Consider the following 18,352-nt stretch of genomic DNA (forward strand, 5'->3'; position numbering starts at 1 on the left):
TGTATTGGTCTGCTTTACTTGACACAACTTGAAGAGAGGTTTATTTGACTCACAATTTCTTTTTTTCTTTTTTTGGAACCATCGCATATTTAATGTCAGAGTTCAAATTCAAGTACAAAAATTAAACAACACATGATTTCAACATTAAAAACCATAACACTTATTATTCAAATGCAGTGAATATGAAAAACACAAATGAAGCATAACTATAAAAACCTTAAGTATATTTGTTAACAGCAAACTTAGAATTTACTTCTATAACAAGAAATTATTAAAAATATTTATAGCTATTTTCAAGGACCACAATGGTAGATTGTGTTGTTTTTAGTATTGCATAAAATTTCTGTCTTAATCTTTTTGTGTCATTATTTCTTTCTGCCTAATATATAATTGTTTCAATCTCGAATACAGATAGTGATCCTGGGTTATCAAGTCTTATATACTGTTGTTTTCAGTGGCCTAATATTTGCAAACATTTTGTAAAGTAGTTACACAAAAAATAACAAACTACTAGGATCTATTATGGCCCGCTCAGGAATTACAAGAAAATTCCAAGTTTAAAAAGAATAGCAGTTTGGGCTGGGGATTTAGCTCAGTGGTTTCACCGCCTGCTGCGTGAGCGCAAGGACCTGAGTTCGATCCCCAGTACCAAATAATAATAATAATAATAATAAAGAATAATAAAAAAAAAAGAAATAATAAAGAATAGCAGTTTGCTAAACCACTGAATAACTTTTCAAATGTTGGATATTTATAAATTCTACAATTTTGTTGTTTTGAACCATAGCTGATGTTTAGTATGTTGGGATATATTATTTTTAAAGCCAAATGAGCAAATCTGATTCTAAAATAAAACAGTATTTTAATTTGCATGCTTTACACAAAGTAATTTTCATACTAATGTTTTTATTTTTGTTTTTATTTTCTTTTTTGGTATTGGGAATTGAACTCAGGGCCTTGTGCTTGCCAGGCAGGCGCTGCGCTGCTGAGCTCCATCCCTGGTTCTATACTAATGTTTACAGATTTTCTTCACAAGAATGAGGCCTGATTGGAGATACATAGTCATTGTCCAACACAGCTGCAAGTAGCAAGTGATATTGTTGGTGACAAGGGATAGCTTGGATAAGAATAAGGCCTTGAAGTATATTGAAGCATATTGAGAATCCTAGAAGAGATGGTATCACCAAAGGGCAAAGATTATTTATTGAGCTGCAACGGAAACTGTAGTCTGTAAATAAATACATGGACAATTACATTGCACATCTTTATGGACAGAAATTTAATTCAAAGAGACAAAGCGTTAAACTGTAATCACATTGTAATATAACATTTTAACATTCAAAATCTAGATACTGTATCAGTGGTAAAGATTGCTTCCATGTTTACTGCAATCTAAATCCTCAGTTTTATCAACTATCGATCCTCATACTTTTATCAGTATTAATGTTTTCCTTCAGTGACACAGTGCTTCAGAGATCTGACTAGAATGCATTCTTGGATTTTTTTAATGTAGAAAAAGAAAATTTATCTTGCGCCACAAAGAAAATTCTTTTAAATTTGGTTCTAACACTATGGAGTTGTTCATGGAGAAAAAAAAATAACAATTTGTAGTTACTTTTAAAGAAAACCGTATTAGACATCAAACCAGCAGAAACATTTGGCATAAACTTATTATTAAATATTTCATTATTTTGATGCTAATATAAACATTTATATGACTTTACATACTAATTTAATATTAAGAGTCCTATTGGTACCACAAAACAGTAAAATGAATCATCTTTATAAAATAAAATTTAAGAAATCAGTCAACTTGAATAGAAAAATATTCAAAAATTAAATCAAATTATTAAAAAATTATATTTGAAATATTGTTCCACATTTTATATTCATCATATGTACCAATACTTTCCTGCTTTGTTAACTATAATAATTATGTGTGTGTATATTAAAGACCAAATTGGTAAATCTTGTATTTTTCAAAAACTCAACTATGTTTTTTAGTATAAAATAAGTCAAAGGTATGACAATGACCATAAAATGGTTACTTATAAAAGTTAGGGTGTTTGTAGGAATGGAAGGAGAAAAACTACGTCATTTATTTTCTCTGTAATATTGTCCTGGTACCATAAACGAGGCCTATAACACATAAGCATTATGTTTGGCCAATAAGAATTAGATCAACTGCAGAATAAGCTCAAGCAATATCAGAAAGGACCTGCTTATTGTCTCCAAATTCTTCTACACAGGTCCAGGCTGAAGAGATTGTGTTCCCTTTCCAAATGAAGTAATGTAAACTGGGCTGCCAGTTCCTTTGAGTCTTCTAACATAGTACAGAGTTTGTCTGGCATGAAGTAACTCAGATCCATTTGCAATAGCAGGAATAACTATTTTGTATACCAGGAATACTTTCCCATCTGAGCTGGTTGTTGAATATAAATGATATTCTGGTGGTGCCCAGTTGTTTTTGTTGCAGTAATAATCCAAGAATATTACTGCAGAATTAAAATGATTGGATTTTAAAGAATACATACTAATTGGAGTAAGCTTTGTTCCAGGAAAAAAAGGATATGTGCATCTTTCAATTTCATGGGGTCTTGGGCTATGCTGACCATTGAGACGAGCTGGAAGAGTTGGTGACTTGCCTAGAGTTTTGGGGTGGCTTTCTTCTTTGTTAGCATACACAGTCAGGTTTTCAGTATTGGGGCCCATCTGACCACTAAGGTGCTATCGCCAAGTGTTTTCATTATTTACTGGTTTTGCAAGTGTTACATCAATACTTGTTCCATCAATGCATTTTCCATCATAACAGACATGGCAGCTACTGCATCTTCTCGGTTGAAAAAGTGAACAAAAGCATAATCTCCAAGTTTTTTTACTCCTTCAACTGCACCAGGTTTGAATCTATTGAATTCTGCTTTAATTGTTTCCTCTGTAGTTGAGATCATTAAATTTCTCACATAGAGAACTTTAACTCTTTGCATGGATTCCTCATCAACCTCTTTCTCTGGACCAGCCCAATCGACCTGAATGGTGTGGCTCCACAGGTGAAATGTTCCTGGAACTAATTTTCTTCTAGCCATAGAAGCAGCTGTGGGAGATTCATACTCAACAAAAGCAAAATCACAATTTTTGGTCTCATCAGTTGCACTTGGAGAAACAATGACATCTACAACTCCTTCTGTAACCTTCATTTCATCCAAAATTTCTTCTTTCTTCTTTTCCTTAGGAATGGCTCCAATAAATAATCTGCAATTATCCAAGCTTACACACACACACCAATAAACTTCCCCTGTCGAATCTCATAATTATTAAGACTTCTGATGGCCAACTGGGCTTCTTCTTTCGTAGTGTACATCACAAAAGCATAACCTCTGTTTTCACCACTAAACTCCATCATAAGTCGAAATTCATGTATCTTCCCAGCTCTTTCAAATACAGGAACTAACTCATCTTCATGAATATCATGAGGTATCTTTCCTACAAAAACTTCACAACCTCTAGGTGGAGGTGGACCTTCCCACTCTGGAGGACCACCAAATCTCCTTTGTCTGTTTTCTTGAACCATGTTGTAACCAGTCTTTTCCATCAAAGCAAGCAATGCTGCTTCATTCTGAGTACCAGTTCGAACTTCACTGCATTCATTTGTCCCATCAATATTTTCTTCATTCATGGCTGCAGTTCCCCGTAGGGTCTTGAAAAGTTGATCTTAAATCTCAAGACTAACGTCCACAAACCGCCGCCATCATTCTGGGCTAGTAGGGGAGGGGCGTCGCCGTCGGTAGGAGGGGCACGAGCTGCTCCTGCTGCCCGTGCTGGGCTCCCAGAGGGCACCGCGCTGGGCGCCCTAGACCTGGCTCACAATTTCCAAGGTGGTTTTGAGGCAGGAGCATCATGGTAGAAAGGCGGAGTAGAACAGAGCTGTTTAGTTCGTGGTGGCTGTTGGGAAGCAGAGCAGGGGAACAGCCCCAGACAGAAAGAGGCCAGGGACCAGATACTATATAGACCTCAAAGCCACACCCACCCAGACAAACCCACAAGTGGCTTTACTAATCTAGGCAGCTCCCAACCCAATCAAATTGACAATTAAGTTTAACCATCATACTTGTCATAGTATTTATTTATTTGTACTGTGGACTAAGCCCTAGGGTGCTCTATTATTGAGCTACACCTCCAGCCCTTCCTTCTTTTCTTTCTTTCTTTCTTTTTTTTTGGAGACAAAGTCTTGCTATGTAGTTTAGGCTGCCCTTGAACTTACTATGTAGCCCAGGCTGGCCTTGAACTGGAGGTGATCCTTCTGCCTCGGCCTCCTGCATGTGCCACCACACCTGGGAATTTTTTATTTTTAAAATTTACTTATTTTGGTTTTCTTTTTTTTAAATTTGGTATTGGGGATTGAACTCTGGACCTTGCGCTTGTGAGGCAGGTGGCGGAACCACTGAGCTAAATCCCGGGCCCTTATTTTGGTTTTCTGATACAAGATCTCACTTTGCAGTTCATGCTGGCCTTGACTACAGTGATCCTCCTACCTCAGTCTCCCTAGTGCTGGGATTAGAGGCATGGGCCACCATGCCTGGCTCTGTTTTTTATTTTGAGACAGGGTCTCCCTAAATTGCTCAACCTAATCTTGAATGTGTGATCTCCCAGTCTCAGCCTCAGCCTCCCAGGAAACTGAGATTACAGGTACACTTCTGAGAATTTATACTTCGGAAATATTGAAGATTATATGCAAAGATGTAGATAAAAAGCTATTCATAGAAGTATTTATGATATAAATAAGCTGTATAACAGTGGGGAATTGGTGAACTGTATTTTGTAACAGCATAGATATTTATGACTTCTATTTTAAACATCCTCTGGAGACTTTTCCTTGTAGATCATAGCAGCAAAGCACATGATCCTTAAAGGCAGACATACTCCTCAATAGTAAAAATAATGTTGAAAATTAATATTTAGTGCAGAAATATGTTAGTATGTCAGTGAATGAGCAAAGCAAGTTACAAAACAGCATGGCCCACATTTGTAAAAAAATACGTGTGTGCACACATACACACAGATAATATAATGGTAGCTGAATTGCAAGTAATCATTCCTTTTTAAAAAAAATTTCTGATTTGCCTATAATTAGCAAGTGATGGTTTGTATGATAAGCAATAAGTAAAATGAGAAGCGTAAGCATGGGAAAGGATATCTGTAGCCTACTTCACCTGTCCTGGCTCTTTCTCTAGGTGAAGTTTGGCAGAGATTCTGGCTCTGATGGGCATAGTGTTAGTTCCCGGGACTCTGCAGCTCCTTCTCCCATACCTGGTGTTGACAGCCACTCTGCAGGGCCTGTTGTGTCACCACCCACGTCAGTGCCTTTCAGATCAGGGTGAGTTACTGGCCTTGTGTCAAGCTCTTTTGTTGTTTGTAAAAGTGATTCATGGAGGGGTTCAGAAGGACTCCAGTTAAAATCTACAATAATTTTAAATAACTGGAAAAAAGTGGGATCAGGGAAATGGGGAAAGTATTTCTGATAAAAGATTAATATTCATAATCTGTAAAAGCACTAACTCACATAAGATTCTCTACAAAATTCTGGGAAAAAATTGAACAAAGGGTATACATATACTTTTTTCATGAATATATATAAAAGAAGTAAAGCATTTGAATGAAAAGTTATTCATCTTCACAAGCATTCAAAGATTATGCAGACTTTTAAAGAAGAGTTAAAATTGTGTTTTATAGACCTAAGTTGGTGAATATTTTCAAAAACATTTTGTTCATCCAGCATAATCTGGGTTTGTGGTTGTGGATTTTGTTTTTAATTTTAAAATATCTCTTATTTACTTTCAGGGAACCAGCTCTTCGGACCAAATCTAACTCCCTGAGTGAACAGCTTACAATAAACTCAGTGAGTATAAGAATCTGTCTCCCTCACCTGCAGTGTAGAGAGGTTTCAGATGCCTAAGATATAGCAGGTTAGAGGGGGAAAAAAATTACAAATTCTTGATTTAGCTAGAAATCAATGGTTCCTTTATCCATTTCTTGTAAGTGTAAGTTAGTCATGCTTTAGCATAGTCAGATCTTGAGAAAATCATCTAACTTTTCAGATCTTTAACTTCATTGTTAGAATGGAAATAATTTTCAAAGCCTCCTCTTACATTCTTGAGAGAATTAGAGATATTTGTAAAGCTCTGAGCTCAGAGCCTATGTAAAATATGTCTTTAAAAAGTAGTAGCTATGATTACATGTTATTAGGAGAATGCCATTAGATTGGGGGAGGAGCCCTTCATTTATAGTGAACTTCAATTTTAAAAATACTGTTCCAAAAGGAATATGTTAGTGATTAATCCTCAGTTTTCTCTGCTACCTTAAGCAGCTTTAACTTCTTTAATCTCAGGTTTATTTTCCTCATCTGTAAAGTGGAGATAGTCCCAATCTCAAAGAGCTGTTTATGATTTTTAAATAAAATAATGCTTATGGAGTTTTTAGTATTGTGTCTGGCACATTGTAGGGATTCAGTAAACATTTGCTCTTGTTATAATTACTGCTAATGCTACATATCTTCTTCAAATTTTTATTGTCTCAGAGGAATTTGGGACTAAATTCACTACTTAACTGTCTTTGAGTGGGTCATTGGACCTCTGTATTTGCCCAATTGTGAGATGAGAGGAATAGTATACTGTTAGTAAGATCTGGATTTGAATGCTTTTAGGAAGGATGTAAAGGGTAGTTTACTGCAGCCCTGCCTGTCCTGCCTGGTTGGGAAGGGTCAAGTGTGCTGGGAGTAGACCAGGTAGTAGCTGTGGCACTTCAATTCTAAACCCTTGTGGCTTTCCTCTACCACATTGGGAAACTAACACTGAATGAAGTCGATACTTCATTTCACGCCAGTGCTAGTTTACCTGTTTGTATTTAGCCAAAAGTAGAAATTACCAAGCATATAATTGATCTGATATGCGTGAAAAGTGATCTCCTAAACCCAGTTAGCTCAGTTAAAGAATCAGAAGAAAATTTTAAAATAATCATAATCTCAGATCTTTGGACGGTCAAACAAAATGTCCAGTTTGGGTTCCATTCTTTTCTCTAATTGTAGCTGCTCTTGCCACCTATTTCTGAGCTTCAGTATCTTCTAGTAGGCTAACCTTTTTAACCTAACCTTTCTTTTTTGTATAATTTTGCTCTCTCTAAGTTTTTATTTTTTGTTTTAAATAGGTATTACATTTATATAGTACAGTTATCATTGTACTGTAATAAGAAATACATTGCAACCTCTCATATTTCTGTTCCCACCCACCATATTCTATCTCATACCCGTTAGGTAACTACTTTCAGTAGTTTCTTTTTGTTTGGGTACTGGAATCGAACTCAGGACCTTGGGCTTGCGAGGCAGGCATGGCACCACTGAGCTAAATCCCTGGCCCAGTAGTTTCTTAATATATTCTTTCAGTGTATCTTTTTGCAGGTGGAAAGCATATAGGAATGTATATTTTAATCTTCCTTTCCCACACAAAATAGCATGCTATATATATTATGCACCTTGCTTTATATATATAGCAATATAAGTATCTTTTCATCTTAATGTATACAGTGATTTCTTAATCATTTTTTAATCTGTAGATCATCATATTTCACTGTGTGGCTATGGTTTATATAATTAGTCCTCCCGCTTCTCTTGATGTATCCAACTTCTTTTGATTATGTACCTCTGTCAGTTAAGAAAAAATGTGAGTAGACTGCCAGATACGTCTGTTGACAAATTATATTTTATTAATCCCTGTAAACAATATTTTATATTGATCACTACAAAATAAAGATGGAGCAAATGATCATTTCTTTCTGTACCCAGGAGATCATCTTGGGCACTTTTAGTGGTATGTACTCTCCACTTTGAAGACTGTACTGGACCCGTTGATATACAAGCTTCTAGCATAGGATCTAGTGTATGGTCCATGTCAAGTCAGAGTTAAATGAGACCCAATTTAGAACAAAGAATTCTCATTTTCTAGAGGAAATGGTTTCAAAGCGATATGGTAAGGGACTTGAAGAGGATTTGATACAAGAGCCAAAGAGAGAAAGCTGCCTGAAGGTTATGAACCGTAATCAACATGACTGTTGTGACTTTCTTTTCTTTATAGAGTCCTGATGCAGTCAAGGCCAAGTTGATCTCCCGGATGGCTAAAATGGGCCAGCCCATGCTGCCCATCCTTCCACCTCAGCTGGATTCCAATGACTCTGAAATGGAAGTATGTCCCCCTCACTATATTAGAATAAGTAGTACAGATGCTGCCATCTTCTGTTCCTTTGATTGAAATTATTGCTTTTCTGATTCTAACTCAGAATTATTATTTAGAAGGTTTCTATGCAAAATTATAGAAATTAATATTGGTTCATATGTTTCTGTGATTAGTTCTTCCCCTGAAAAACAGAAGTAATTCCGTATTTATCTACCAAAAGAACTGGGCAGTTTAAAGTAGTTAATTTAGGCTTCATTCATTAAAATCTATTGTGCATAAAAATCAGTGTTTATGCAGCAAGATGTCCAACTCATAGCAGGTAGCCAATTCATACCTGTTGATTGAATGGTAAGATCCTTTTGGGAAATATTGGTCTTCCCACTGATACTTCTTGTTATTTAAAGATCAAACTGTTATGTCTTTTGACTTTGTGTGTGGTATTTTTATTTTTAATCAGAAGTTTAAGAATTTTATTGAAATCAAACTTATCAATTTCTCCCCTTGTTTTTTGCTTTTGACATTGTGCTTAGAAAGCCTTTCCACTTTCAGATATTAGAAATATCATATGTATTTTAAAGAAATAGTTATTGTAGGGGCTGGGGATTTAGCTCAGTGGTTTTGCCACCTGCTGCACAAGCTCAAGGACCCAAGTTCGATCCCCGGTACAAAAAAAAAAAAAAAAGAAATAGTTATTATATTAAGATCTAAATTTTTAATTCTTTTCCCAGTGGTTAGCTCCTTATTGAATAAAACCACGCTTCCTCAAGTGAATCAAAATACAGAGAGGGCCCGGGATCTAGCTCAGGGGTTCCACCGTCTGCCTCCCAAGCGCAAGGACTGGAGTTCTATCCCCGGTACCAAAAAAAAAAAAAGAGAGATTGATTTTTAAGATTTTTTCACTTTAATATAAAATGAAGAAAAGATGATGTTCTTAAAAAATTTTATGAAATAGCCTTTATTTTTTTTATTTATTTATTTTTGTTTTGTTTTGTTTTTTGTTTTTTCTTTGGTACCAGGGATCGAATTTGGGACCACGTGCTTGCGTGGCAGGCGACGGAATATAGCCTTTATTTTTTATAATTTTGTTTTCTTTTTGGAAAAGATCTGAATAGGTGTAACATTTTAAAGGAAGATAAGATTTCTGAGGCTTTTTATTATTGGTTGTCTGGATTCTGAAAACAAAATTTGAATAATACAGTGTTTTAGTAAAAATTTGAAGTGCTACTTGTAAATAATTTGACATTATAAATAAAAAGAACTGTATTGAGGGGTAGGGCACACAGGTAATGGGGAAAAAATAACCAAGATACATCATGTACAGGAACAAGCACCCAACGATAAATGTAAATGTATTGTATACCTAAAATGTACCAATAAAAGAATTTGAGCAAAAAAAAAAAAAAAAAAAACTGTATTTTTAAAAGGAGTGTTATTTTTATATATTGCTTTGTAACTGGAATTTTAAACTTAATGTTATATCATAAACATGTTAATATCCGTAAAACAAATAATTAAGCAAAATATTATCTGTAAAAGCAAATCTGTGTTATATAGTGATTTATCATAGTTTCTTTTACTTTACTGTTAAACATTTAGGTTGATGTCGAGCTATAATGATCTAAAACTGAGGTGTTTTTCCAGAAAATATCTGAGCTGAGAGGAAGTTCTGAAATAAAAGAATGATCAAGAGATTTCAGCCCTTGAACTATAGCATAGGAGATTATAGTCACTTTGTATTGTGCCTCAAGATATTCTATTCCTTGTATGAAGTAGGAAGGTGTAGGATAACTCTGTTTAGCTTGGATTTTATGAAAAGAAAGAGTGGGAAACACTCTAAAACTATATTATCCAAAACCAGCATGTTAATGAGGTGCTGTGAAACCTACTCTGTCTGATTTTCACTGGTTGCTTTGAGGCCTGGGGGTATTATTTGGCAAAAGAGGAGAGGTTCAATCATTCCTGGGTTTCTTTGAGAGACTCCCTCTTTTATGAGAACAGATTAGATAGTCTTAAGGTAGCTGCTGGTTTGGGAAATGATACATTCCAGAGAACTATTTATTTGGCTGTTTTAGACAAGAAAATATTAGAACATTTGTGGAAATTAACCGTATTTAATTATTTATGATTTTCATAGAGGACTCTTACTCTATTGCATAAGTGAGTAGTTCTTCCCCACAACCCACACCCTCAAATCTTAGCTTTCTAAGCAGAAAGCTTTTCCTTCCTCTTTTCCTGAAAACCTTGTGTTAGAAGCAGTCAGCCCTAGCCTTCAGCTAAGGACTCAAGCATAGTAACCAAAGCCTTGTGCCCGTTTCAGGATTTGAACACTCTTCGAGGACCTGGGCAGCCCCTGGTGACGCCTCCCATTCAGCCCTCTTTTCAGCCAGCCCATCCAGTTTTACCGCAGATGACCTCACAGGGTAAGAAGGGAACCTCTTGAGGCTCTGTGCCTTTGAATTGAGTCAGTACCAAAATTATCATCATTGTTCCTTATACTATTAAGCTCTGTTGTTTTAGTACTAAGGGCTGGATGAGGGTATACAGTTTGTCATTTTGCCCCTGTGTAGGGCATTTTCCTACTAGAAATGCATTTGGCCTGCTTATTATGACTTTTACTATGTCACATTGCCAGTTTTGGAAATGTGCCCTCAACTAATTGAGACATCTCCAAGTATGTTATTCTGCACTTCCTGTCAGCTGATGGAATCATAGGCCTGAGTCAGAGACACATGAGAATACCCACTTCCTTCCACTAGCCTACTACTGGGACACCAGTGGAGTTGGTTTTAGAAGACTGGTTCAGGAAAGTAGTTGAGTCTGAACCATGGAGGGTATTTAGGGTGCTATTGCAGATTCATACCAGGAAGCAAGGATAGATAACAGTGAAAATGTCTTGCTTTATCTTAGCACCTCAGTCGTCTGTTTCTGGGCTTCACGCACCCTCTGCTGCCTTAGTGCAAGTTGCATCTCTCGATTCCCACTCAGTTGTATCTGGAAATGCCCAGTCCTTTCAGGTAACGACATTTTTAAACCATAGTAATTATAAGCTATAATTTATTGTGGTTCTGGTCAGTCTCTTCTTCTTACACACCTATAGGTAGATTATTTCCTTCTTTCCCCTTCACATAGTAGCTGTCCCCTAAAGTCAGAGTGTGAAATTTTTTCTTCCTTTCTTGAATCACACCTTGGTTATTTCTAAAGTGGGCAAAGGATTACTTGCCTTATAAGATGTGAAAATTAAATCCAAGAACAGCAAAGCTCCTAGTAAAGTCCTGGGCCTGACACTTAGCAAAGGTCCAATCAGTGTGTTTCCTTTCCTTTTCACACATACCTAGTTGAGATGTATACACTCATGTCTTCTGTGTTCTTTTCTAACAGTGGATAGGCTAACATTCTGCACTGTACTCAGCAGAATGTCTTTGGGTTGAGGGTGGAGGGTGTATAGGAAATACAGCTGGACTCTACTGTGATGCGAAAGTAATTTCTTGAAGTAGAATTTGGGGGGTTTTGTTTGTTTGTTTGTTTTTCTGTTACCACAGAAGGCAGTGGCAGCAGCCTATCTGCCTCTGCTATTTGCCAGGGCAGTGGATTCCTCTCTGCCCAAGCACACTTGATGGGTAATACATACACTTAGTGACAACAGGGGCTTTCTTGGTGGTTCTAAATGAAGGGGTGTTGGGCAGACTGTGCTCTGTGAGGTTGGGGAGTACCAAACCAGAAAGTTCCACTCCTCCCTCAGTGGCAAATATAGACTAAGATTTTGTTGTTGTTGTTGTTGTTTAAATAATAGATGCGCAGTTGTAACTGTTCCTGGAAATGAGTTGGATTTCTTCGTTTCAGGGAAGAATAACTGCCCTCATTAAAATGATAGCAGCCATTTATTGAGTATTTACTATCTTCCAGGCAGTCAATTTACCAGTTGTTAAGAACTTTACCTGTATCACTTAATTTGGTCAGTATAATCCTACAAAGTGATATTATTATCTTCATCTTACAATTGAGGTGATGGGTTCAGAGAAAAATGAGCTTTTGGTCACAGAGATTAGCATCACAACCTAGGAGGGGGAGGGCATCCTTTGGAAACTGGATGATTTGTCTTGGAATCTCAATGTACACTTCTCCTTTTTGCCTCAGTGGAAACTAAGGAGAGTTTGCTTAGTTTAAAAATTCCTAAAACACGGCCAGGGATTTAGCTCAGTGTTTCCGTCCCCTGCTTTGCAAGTGCAAGGTCCTGAGTTCGATCTCTGGTACCAAAAAAAAAAATTCCTAAAACAATAGTCTTGATGGTGGGGAACAAATCCTACTTCATTAATGATATCACCAGAAGACTGGATAGTGAGCCATGATATCTGTCCCTCAATTTCTGGGCAGGACTTCAGTGACCCCTGGGTCCACAAATAACTGCTGCAATTGTTACCCACTCCCCACCCTGATCTCATCCTTCTCCAACTTCAGTGAGTTTGCGTGTCCTCACAGTTTATCTGCTTTGTGCTACCATAGGAAACTGTAAGCCAAAAAAGAAAGGCAAGACTATTTCGTAAAGTAGCAGTACCTTGGCCCTTTCTCAGCCCTATGCAGGTACACAAGCCTACGCGTATCCCCAGGCAGCCTCAGTCACCTCTCAGCTGCAACCTGTTCGGCCCTTGTACCCGGCACCGCTCTCCCAGCCTCCCCATTTTCAAGGTACAGAGTGATTCTTCTCTTATCTTCCACCCTCACTGTACTCCCCTTCCTCCATCCCAGCATTCTCTACTTGTTCTTTTTGCAACAGCTTTGTTGAGGCAAAATTACATGCCAGCCAATTCAGTCATTTTAAGTATACAAATCAAAGATTTTTACGGAAATTTACAGAATTGTGTATTCATCACCACAGCCCATTCTTAGGATATTTTCATTAGCTTCAAAAGTTCCTTTGCGTCCATTTTCTATTGGTTTTTTTCCTTGCATTTTCTCTTATCAGACCTTTTAATGCCTCCAAGTGGCTATAATTTAGAGAAAAAGAGAGAAAGCATGAAGCCTGCTGTGAGTGTTGAGTATCTCAATGAAAACTACTTTGTTAAAACTTTCAATTGTGATAATACTAAAATGTCAAACAATTCAAAGGAGTACAAAGTGAAAAGTTACTGTCCTTCCCAATTGTTAAGCCCCTTCGATCATAGGAAACACTGTTAACATTTATTTCAGTGACCTTTCAGCCATTTTATGTGCATATACAAGGTGAGTATTGTATGGGAATAAACACAGCAAAATGAAATGTAAACAGCTGTGATGATGGTAGCCTGTCTTGTTCTGCAGTTTGTCTTTTGCCTAGCAATCACCTTACTATGCTAACAGTGGGAGGAAGAAGCAGGTACATCTTACAACATAACTTGTAGCTCCAGAGTGCTAATTGCTTCCTCTCCTTTTTTCCTACTGGAAAACCCTTTTGCCCATCAAAACAGTCTGGAAACCCCTCTCAGACATTATCCCTCTGTCCCAGGGACACAGTGATGTATGAGTCTCACCTTTTCAGGGTGCTGCTTTTTCATACCTTGTACATTGTCCTTTTTTTTTTTTTTTTTTTTTTTTGTGGTACCAGGGGTCAAACTTGGGACCTTGTGCTTCCAAGGCAGGCAGCGGCACCCATTGTCCATTTTTAGCTCTTAAAATACTTTGTTGTAATAATGAGTTTACATGTCAGCTTCACCATCATACTGAGAGCCCACCAAGGGCACAACATTCATTCATTGCTGTACAATACCTGGCATGCAGTCGGATGAATGGGGAAGCAGAGTGAGCTGCCAGGGCTTTAGCAGTCTAGAAGTGGTGCCTTTGGACCAGAATATAGCCCTCCATCCATTTTCCAAGGACACAGCTTAGTTATTGTTAGTTTGAAGTCCTTTCCCTTTTTCATCTCTTCTACATTTCTCATGACAGTGTAAAATCACATATGGTATTTCCTAGGACATTTTTTTCCTGCTCTGGTAAAAGAGCTATTGGTATTTCTTCCTACAGGTTCCTCTGTTCCCATTGTGTAAGTTTCTTTTTGGCTTATGTTTGTTTAGGATCAGGTGACATGGCTTCATTTCTCATGACTGAAGCCCGGCAGCATAACACTGAAATTCGAATGGCAGTCAGCAAAGTGGCTGATAAAATGGATCATCTTATGACTAAGGTGACTGAGTGAGGGTTGGGGCTATGTTGATAGATGGGGTATAATTGGTTGTAACAGGGAGCAGCCAGAGCTATAGGTAAACTTTTGTGTGGTTTCCTGTATTCATAGTAGTAGTTATTTCCCTTGGAGTTCAGTTGTCATCATTTTGGAATCCGTTTAGCAATTGTCTGAGGAACTTATTAACCCTTCAGAAAAATAGTAGAATCTTGGATCAATCCCATTTCTCTGCTTTAAGCTTTCTCACAAGTTCTCTCTTATATCCCTTTCGTAGGTTGAAGAGTTACAGAAGCATAGTGCGGGCAATTCCATGCTTATTCCTAGCATGTCAGTTACAATGGAAACAAGTCTGATTATGAGCAACATCCAGCGAATCATTCAGGTGAGCCTGACTAGGAATACAACGCTTGGTCTTGCTCTCTCCCTAGATAGGCTGCCTTTTAAAACCTCTACCCCAGAAACAGAGCGCATGTGATAAATGCTATACTGGTTACAAAATTCTGGAGAATCCGTTATGGCTTAATTTAGTCCAAGTGACTTATCTGTGTAGTGAGAAGAAAACATTGCTTTTTGGCCCTATTTCATAACTTTTCATTTTATAGCCATTTATACACTCACGCCACTGGAGAAATTTAAATTTGTATTTGGGTTTAATTTGATGTATTATTTTAGCTATTCTATCCCTGTGGACATAAAGAGCTAGTTTTTCATTTCAAAATATGTTAGCAGTGTCACAGGTTGATTCCCTTTTATCTGGCACTTTAATATACTTACCTTGTATATCCTGTATTTTGAATTTAGGAAAATGAAAGATTGAAGCAAGAGATCCTTGAGAAGAGTAGTCGGATAGAAGAACAGAATGACAAGATTAGTGAACTAATTGAACGGAATCAGAGGTAATGACAGGTACGGGGCCTGGCTAGGATGGACGAAAGGGTTTAATGTGTAAATACCCAATTTAATGCACATGTTTGTTTTGGGCAGCATATGTATATTTCTGGTGTGTGTGTGTGTGTGTGTGTGTGTGTGTGTGTGTGTGTGTGTTAATGAGGATCAAACCCAGAGATCTGTACATGTTCTACCACTGAGCACTATAACTCCCTCCCTAATTGTTTTTGGGATTTTGTTTGTTTGTTTTTGTTTAGCAGTACTGGGGATTGAACCCAGAGTCTTCCATTGAGTTACATTCTGGGCTCTTTTATTCTTTATTTTGAGACAGGGTCTAACTAAGACACTAAATTGCCCAGGCTGGACTCAAACTTGTGATCTTCCTGCTTCAGCCTCACAGAGTACTGGGATTTCGGGCATGCATCACTATGCCTGGCACCAGCCCTGTTTTTGCTAGCTCAGTTCCTTGCCTAATATAAATTATCACGTATTGTATTTTTCAGTAGAAAGAGCTCAGTGGACTGTGATGTAAGGCAGACCTATACTTGACTCCTGGCTCTGTCCCTCATTTGTTCTGTGGCTTTGATCATTTTGTTTATTCCTCCAGTTTCTTCATCTCTAAAAATAGTGTCAATAACTCTGATGTCAACTCTTCTCTCTTCTGTATGGACTGATTCTTTATTAACCAGGACTTAACCATAGCCTCACTGATTTCTGTATCAAATCCAGGCATTTTATAATTTTTGTGGCTCCTTCTAAAGATTTGAGGGTCAAGAGAACATGCTACAACACAATTTCACTTTAAAAAATTCTTCTGTATCTCTCTCGTCCAGTGTCTCTTATCTCCCATATGGCAGAGACCAAAGAGTATCTTTTCTTCTTTCCTGTCTCTTATAGCTGTCTTCTTCCTGTCGCTTTCCCTCCTCATCCCCTTTTACCACACAGAGCTTTCAAGTTTCTCTCCTCTTCATTATGCAGAGCAGTTCACCTCTGACCTAGGTTGCTACCTCCAAACTTGATCACTACAGATCTAAGGAAAACAAAATGCTTTTGGATTGCTTTGATAAAAGTGTAGAGCAATGTTGCAAGGACTGAATGTGCATTGGGTTGTGCCTGACATACATTCGATGCTTGATAAATGCTTTCTTTTTCCTTACTTCTTTCACAGGTATGTTGAGCAGAGTAACCTGATGATGGAGAAGAGGAACAACTCACTTCAAACAGCCACAGAAAACACACAGGCAAGAGTATTGCATGCTGAACAAGAGAAGGTAAAGTAACTGTGCAGAGAAATGCCCCGGTCAGGATATATTGAGCTGAACAGTGGTCCTTTGTACATACTTAACAGCTGACCTTTCAGCAGAATTCTTGCCACCTTTGGGAAGAGAACTAGAAATCTTTCAACAGATTCCATATATTCATCATCCACATCTGTGTTTTATAATATAGTCTGCACTAAGTTGACTCAGAAACAATCACTGACCTTAGTAATTTGACTAAGGTAAAAATTACACAAGCTTGATAGAAAATAAATTCATTCTATTGACAAAAATCAGTATCCTATTTTGTCAGGTAACAAGCATGTAGGTTGTTTTTATTGGAGTTTAGAATTATCTAGTTTGCTCCCTCATTATGCTTAGTTTCTTCCTTTATCTGGATGTTCCAAAGCATTTGAAAGTTCTTCTGGACTTTCATCCTTTCAGAATGAGGACTTTTGGCTGATGCTGGAGTTGTAGTAAGGAAGATGCTGGTGGCTGTTGGGATGGGACTGACTCAGGAGCCCACTCCTCTTCCAGTGACGCTTTCCAGAGCAGATTCCTTCTTGTTTGGGCCATCCCTCCTCAGCTAGGAATAGTTGTCCACAGAGCAACCCTCACTGCCTTTTCTGGCCTCTTAATTTCTCCTATATTTTATGGGAGCACATTGGTTGAGGTGAAATGGATATGGGATTTATCTTCTCTTTATCATTCTTTTTTATTGATCATCCTTTTACTCATTATTGTATTGTCCATAATATTCAGAATATCATTAGAGCATTTTCCAGGGTAGACATTTAAATTTCATCAGATGTTACTTCAGAATATTAGGTTCTTTAAAGTGAACCTGGTCCATGTTTGGCTAATACAGAGCACCATTTAAAATACTTGAGCTGGAGGGCCAGGGATTTAGCTCAGTGGTTTCGCCACCTGCTGTGCAAGCGCAAGGACCTGAGTTTGATCCCCAGTACCAAAAAAAAAAAAGCCCAATTTGTAAAATACTTGAGCTGGGCATGCCTGTAATCTCAGCACTCAGGAGGCTGAGGCAGGAGGATCACCTCGAGTTCAAGGCCAGCCTGGGGAACATAGTTCAGGGCCAGCCTGAACTACAAAGGGAGACCCTACCTCAAAAAAACCCAAAAAGTAAATAAAAAAATAAATAAATAAAATACTTGAAACAGTCAAGAAAAGTAAACTATTGTACTTATAGGAAAAACTGTAGACTTAGAAATTGATTGCCTTTGAAAGTATTCAATTTAAATCTAAAAATATCATTATGAAAATATATGTTCATTATAGACAAGTTAGAAAATGACATGAATACTGTTTCTCATCTATCAGATTGGTAGAAATTCAAATTTTTGACGAATGTTCATGAAACTGGTTGAGGTTAAGAATGGTTTGTGGAAGGAAACTAACAATGTACAAAATGATAGAAGCAGTTACAAAAAACAGTAAGTTGCGACTATACTCCATTCCATTAAGTATTTTTTTAAACTTTTTTTTTTTTGAGACAGGGTCTCACTGTATAGTTCAGGCTGGCCTTGAACTCATTATATAGCCCAGGCTGGCCTCAAATTCATGGTTATCTTCCTGCCTCAGTGTCCTGAGTGCTAGGATTATAGGGGTGCACCATCACACCCTGCCTTAAACATTATTTTTAATAGCTACATACAGGATGGATGTATCATAATTTTTTAACATTTTTTGGTAGCTTTCCTTTTTTTTTTTTTTTTAACACTACTTCAAATGATCCAGAATTGAACATCCTTGTAGCAAAATTTTTGTTATCTTTTGTAGTATTTCCTAAGGACAAATTTTCTGCATGAGAATTGAGT

General features: G+C 37.4%; 1 protein-coding gene and 1 pseudogene across 10 annotated transcripts in view; one reads left to right on the plus strand and one right to left on the minus strand.

Annotated features, from left to right (window-relative positions):
- Positions 1–18,352, plus strand: part of Fkbp15 (FKBP prolyl isomerase family member 15) — a 63,985-nt gene that overhangs the window by 32,702 nt on the left and 12,931 nt on the right. For 7 of the 9 annotated variants that reach the window (XM_087182859.1, XM_087182853.1, XM_087182857.1 and 4 more), the window contains exons 10-19: positions 5,229–5,371; positions 5,836–5,893; positions 8,121–8,228; positions 10,537–10,639; positions 11,127–11,233; positions 12,788–12,902; positions 14,264–14,373; positions 14,645–14,752; positions 15,172–15,266; positions 16,427–16,529. In XM_087182859.1, the coding sequence (XP_087038985.1) occupies positions 5,229–5,371; positions 5,836–5,893; positions 8,121–8,228; positions 10,537–10,639; positions 11,127–11,233; positions 12,788–12,902; positions 14,264–14,373; positions 14,645–14,752; positions 15,172–15,266; positions 16,427–16,529 (1,050 nt within the window). The remainder of the gene's footprint in view (positions 1–5,228; positions 5,372–5,835; positions 5,894–8,120; positions 8,229–10,536; positions 10,640–11,126; positions 11,234–12,787; positions 12,903–14,263; positions 14,374–14,644; positions 14,753–15,171; positions 15,267–16,426; positions 16,530–18,352) is intronic. The other 2 variants (XM_087182856.1, XM_087182855.1) reach the window with 1 other exon arrangement.
- LOC101709736 (putative RNA-binding protein 46 pseudogene) lies at positions 1,181–5,072 on the minus strand (annotated as a pseudogene). The gene has a single exon (XR_015439775.1). The product of XR_015439775.1 is annotated as a putative RNA-binding protein 46 pseudogene (transcript).

Source organism: Heterocephalus glaber, unplaced genomic scaffold (genome assembly GCF_053883595.1).
Source record: "Heterocephalus glaber isolate CG9 unplaced genomic scaffold, H.glaber_assembly_v1.0 deba00001479, whole genome shotgun sequence".
NCBI lineage: Eukaryota > Metazoa > Chordata > Mammalia > Rodentia > Bathyergidae > Heterocephalus > Heterocephalus glaber.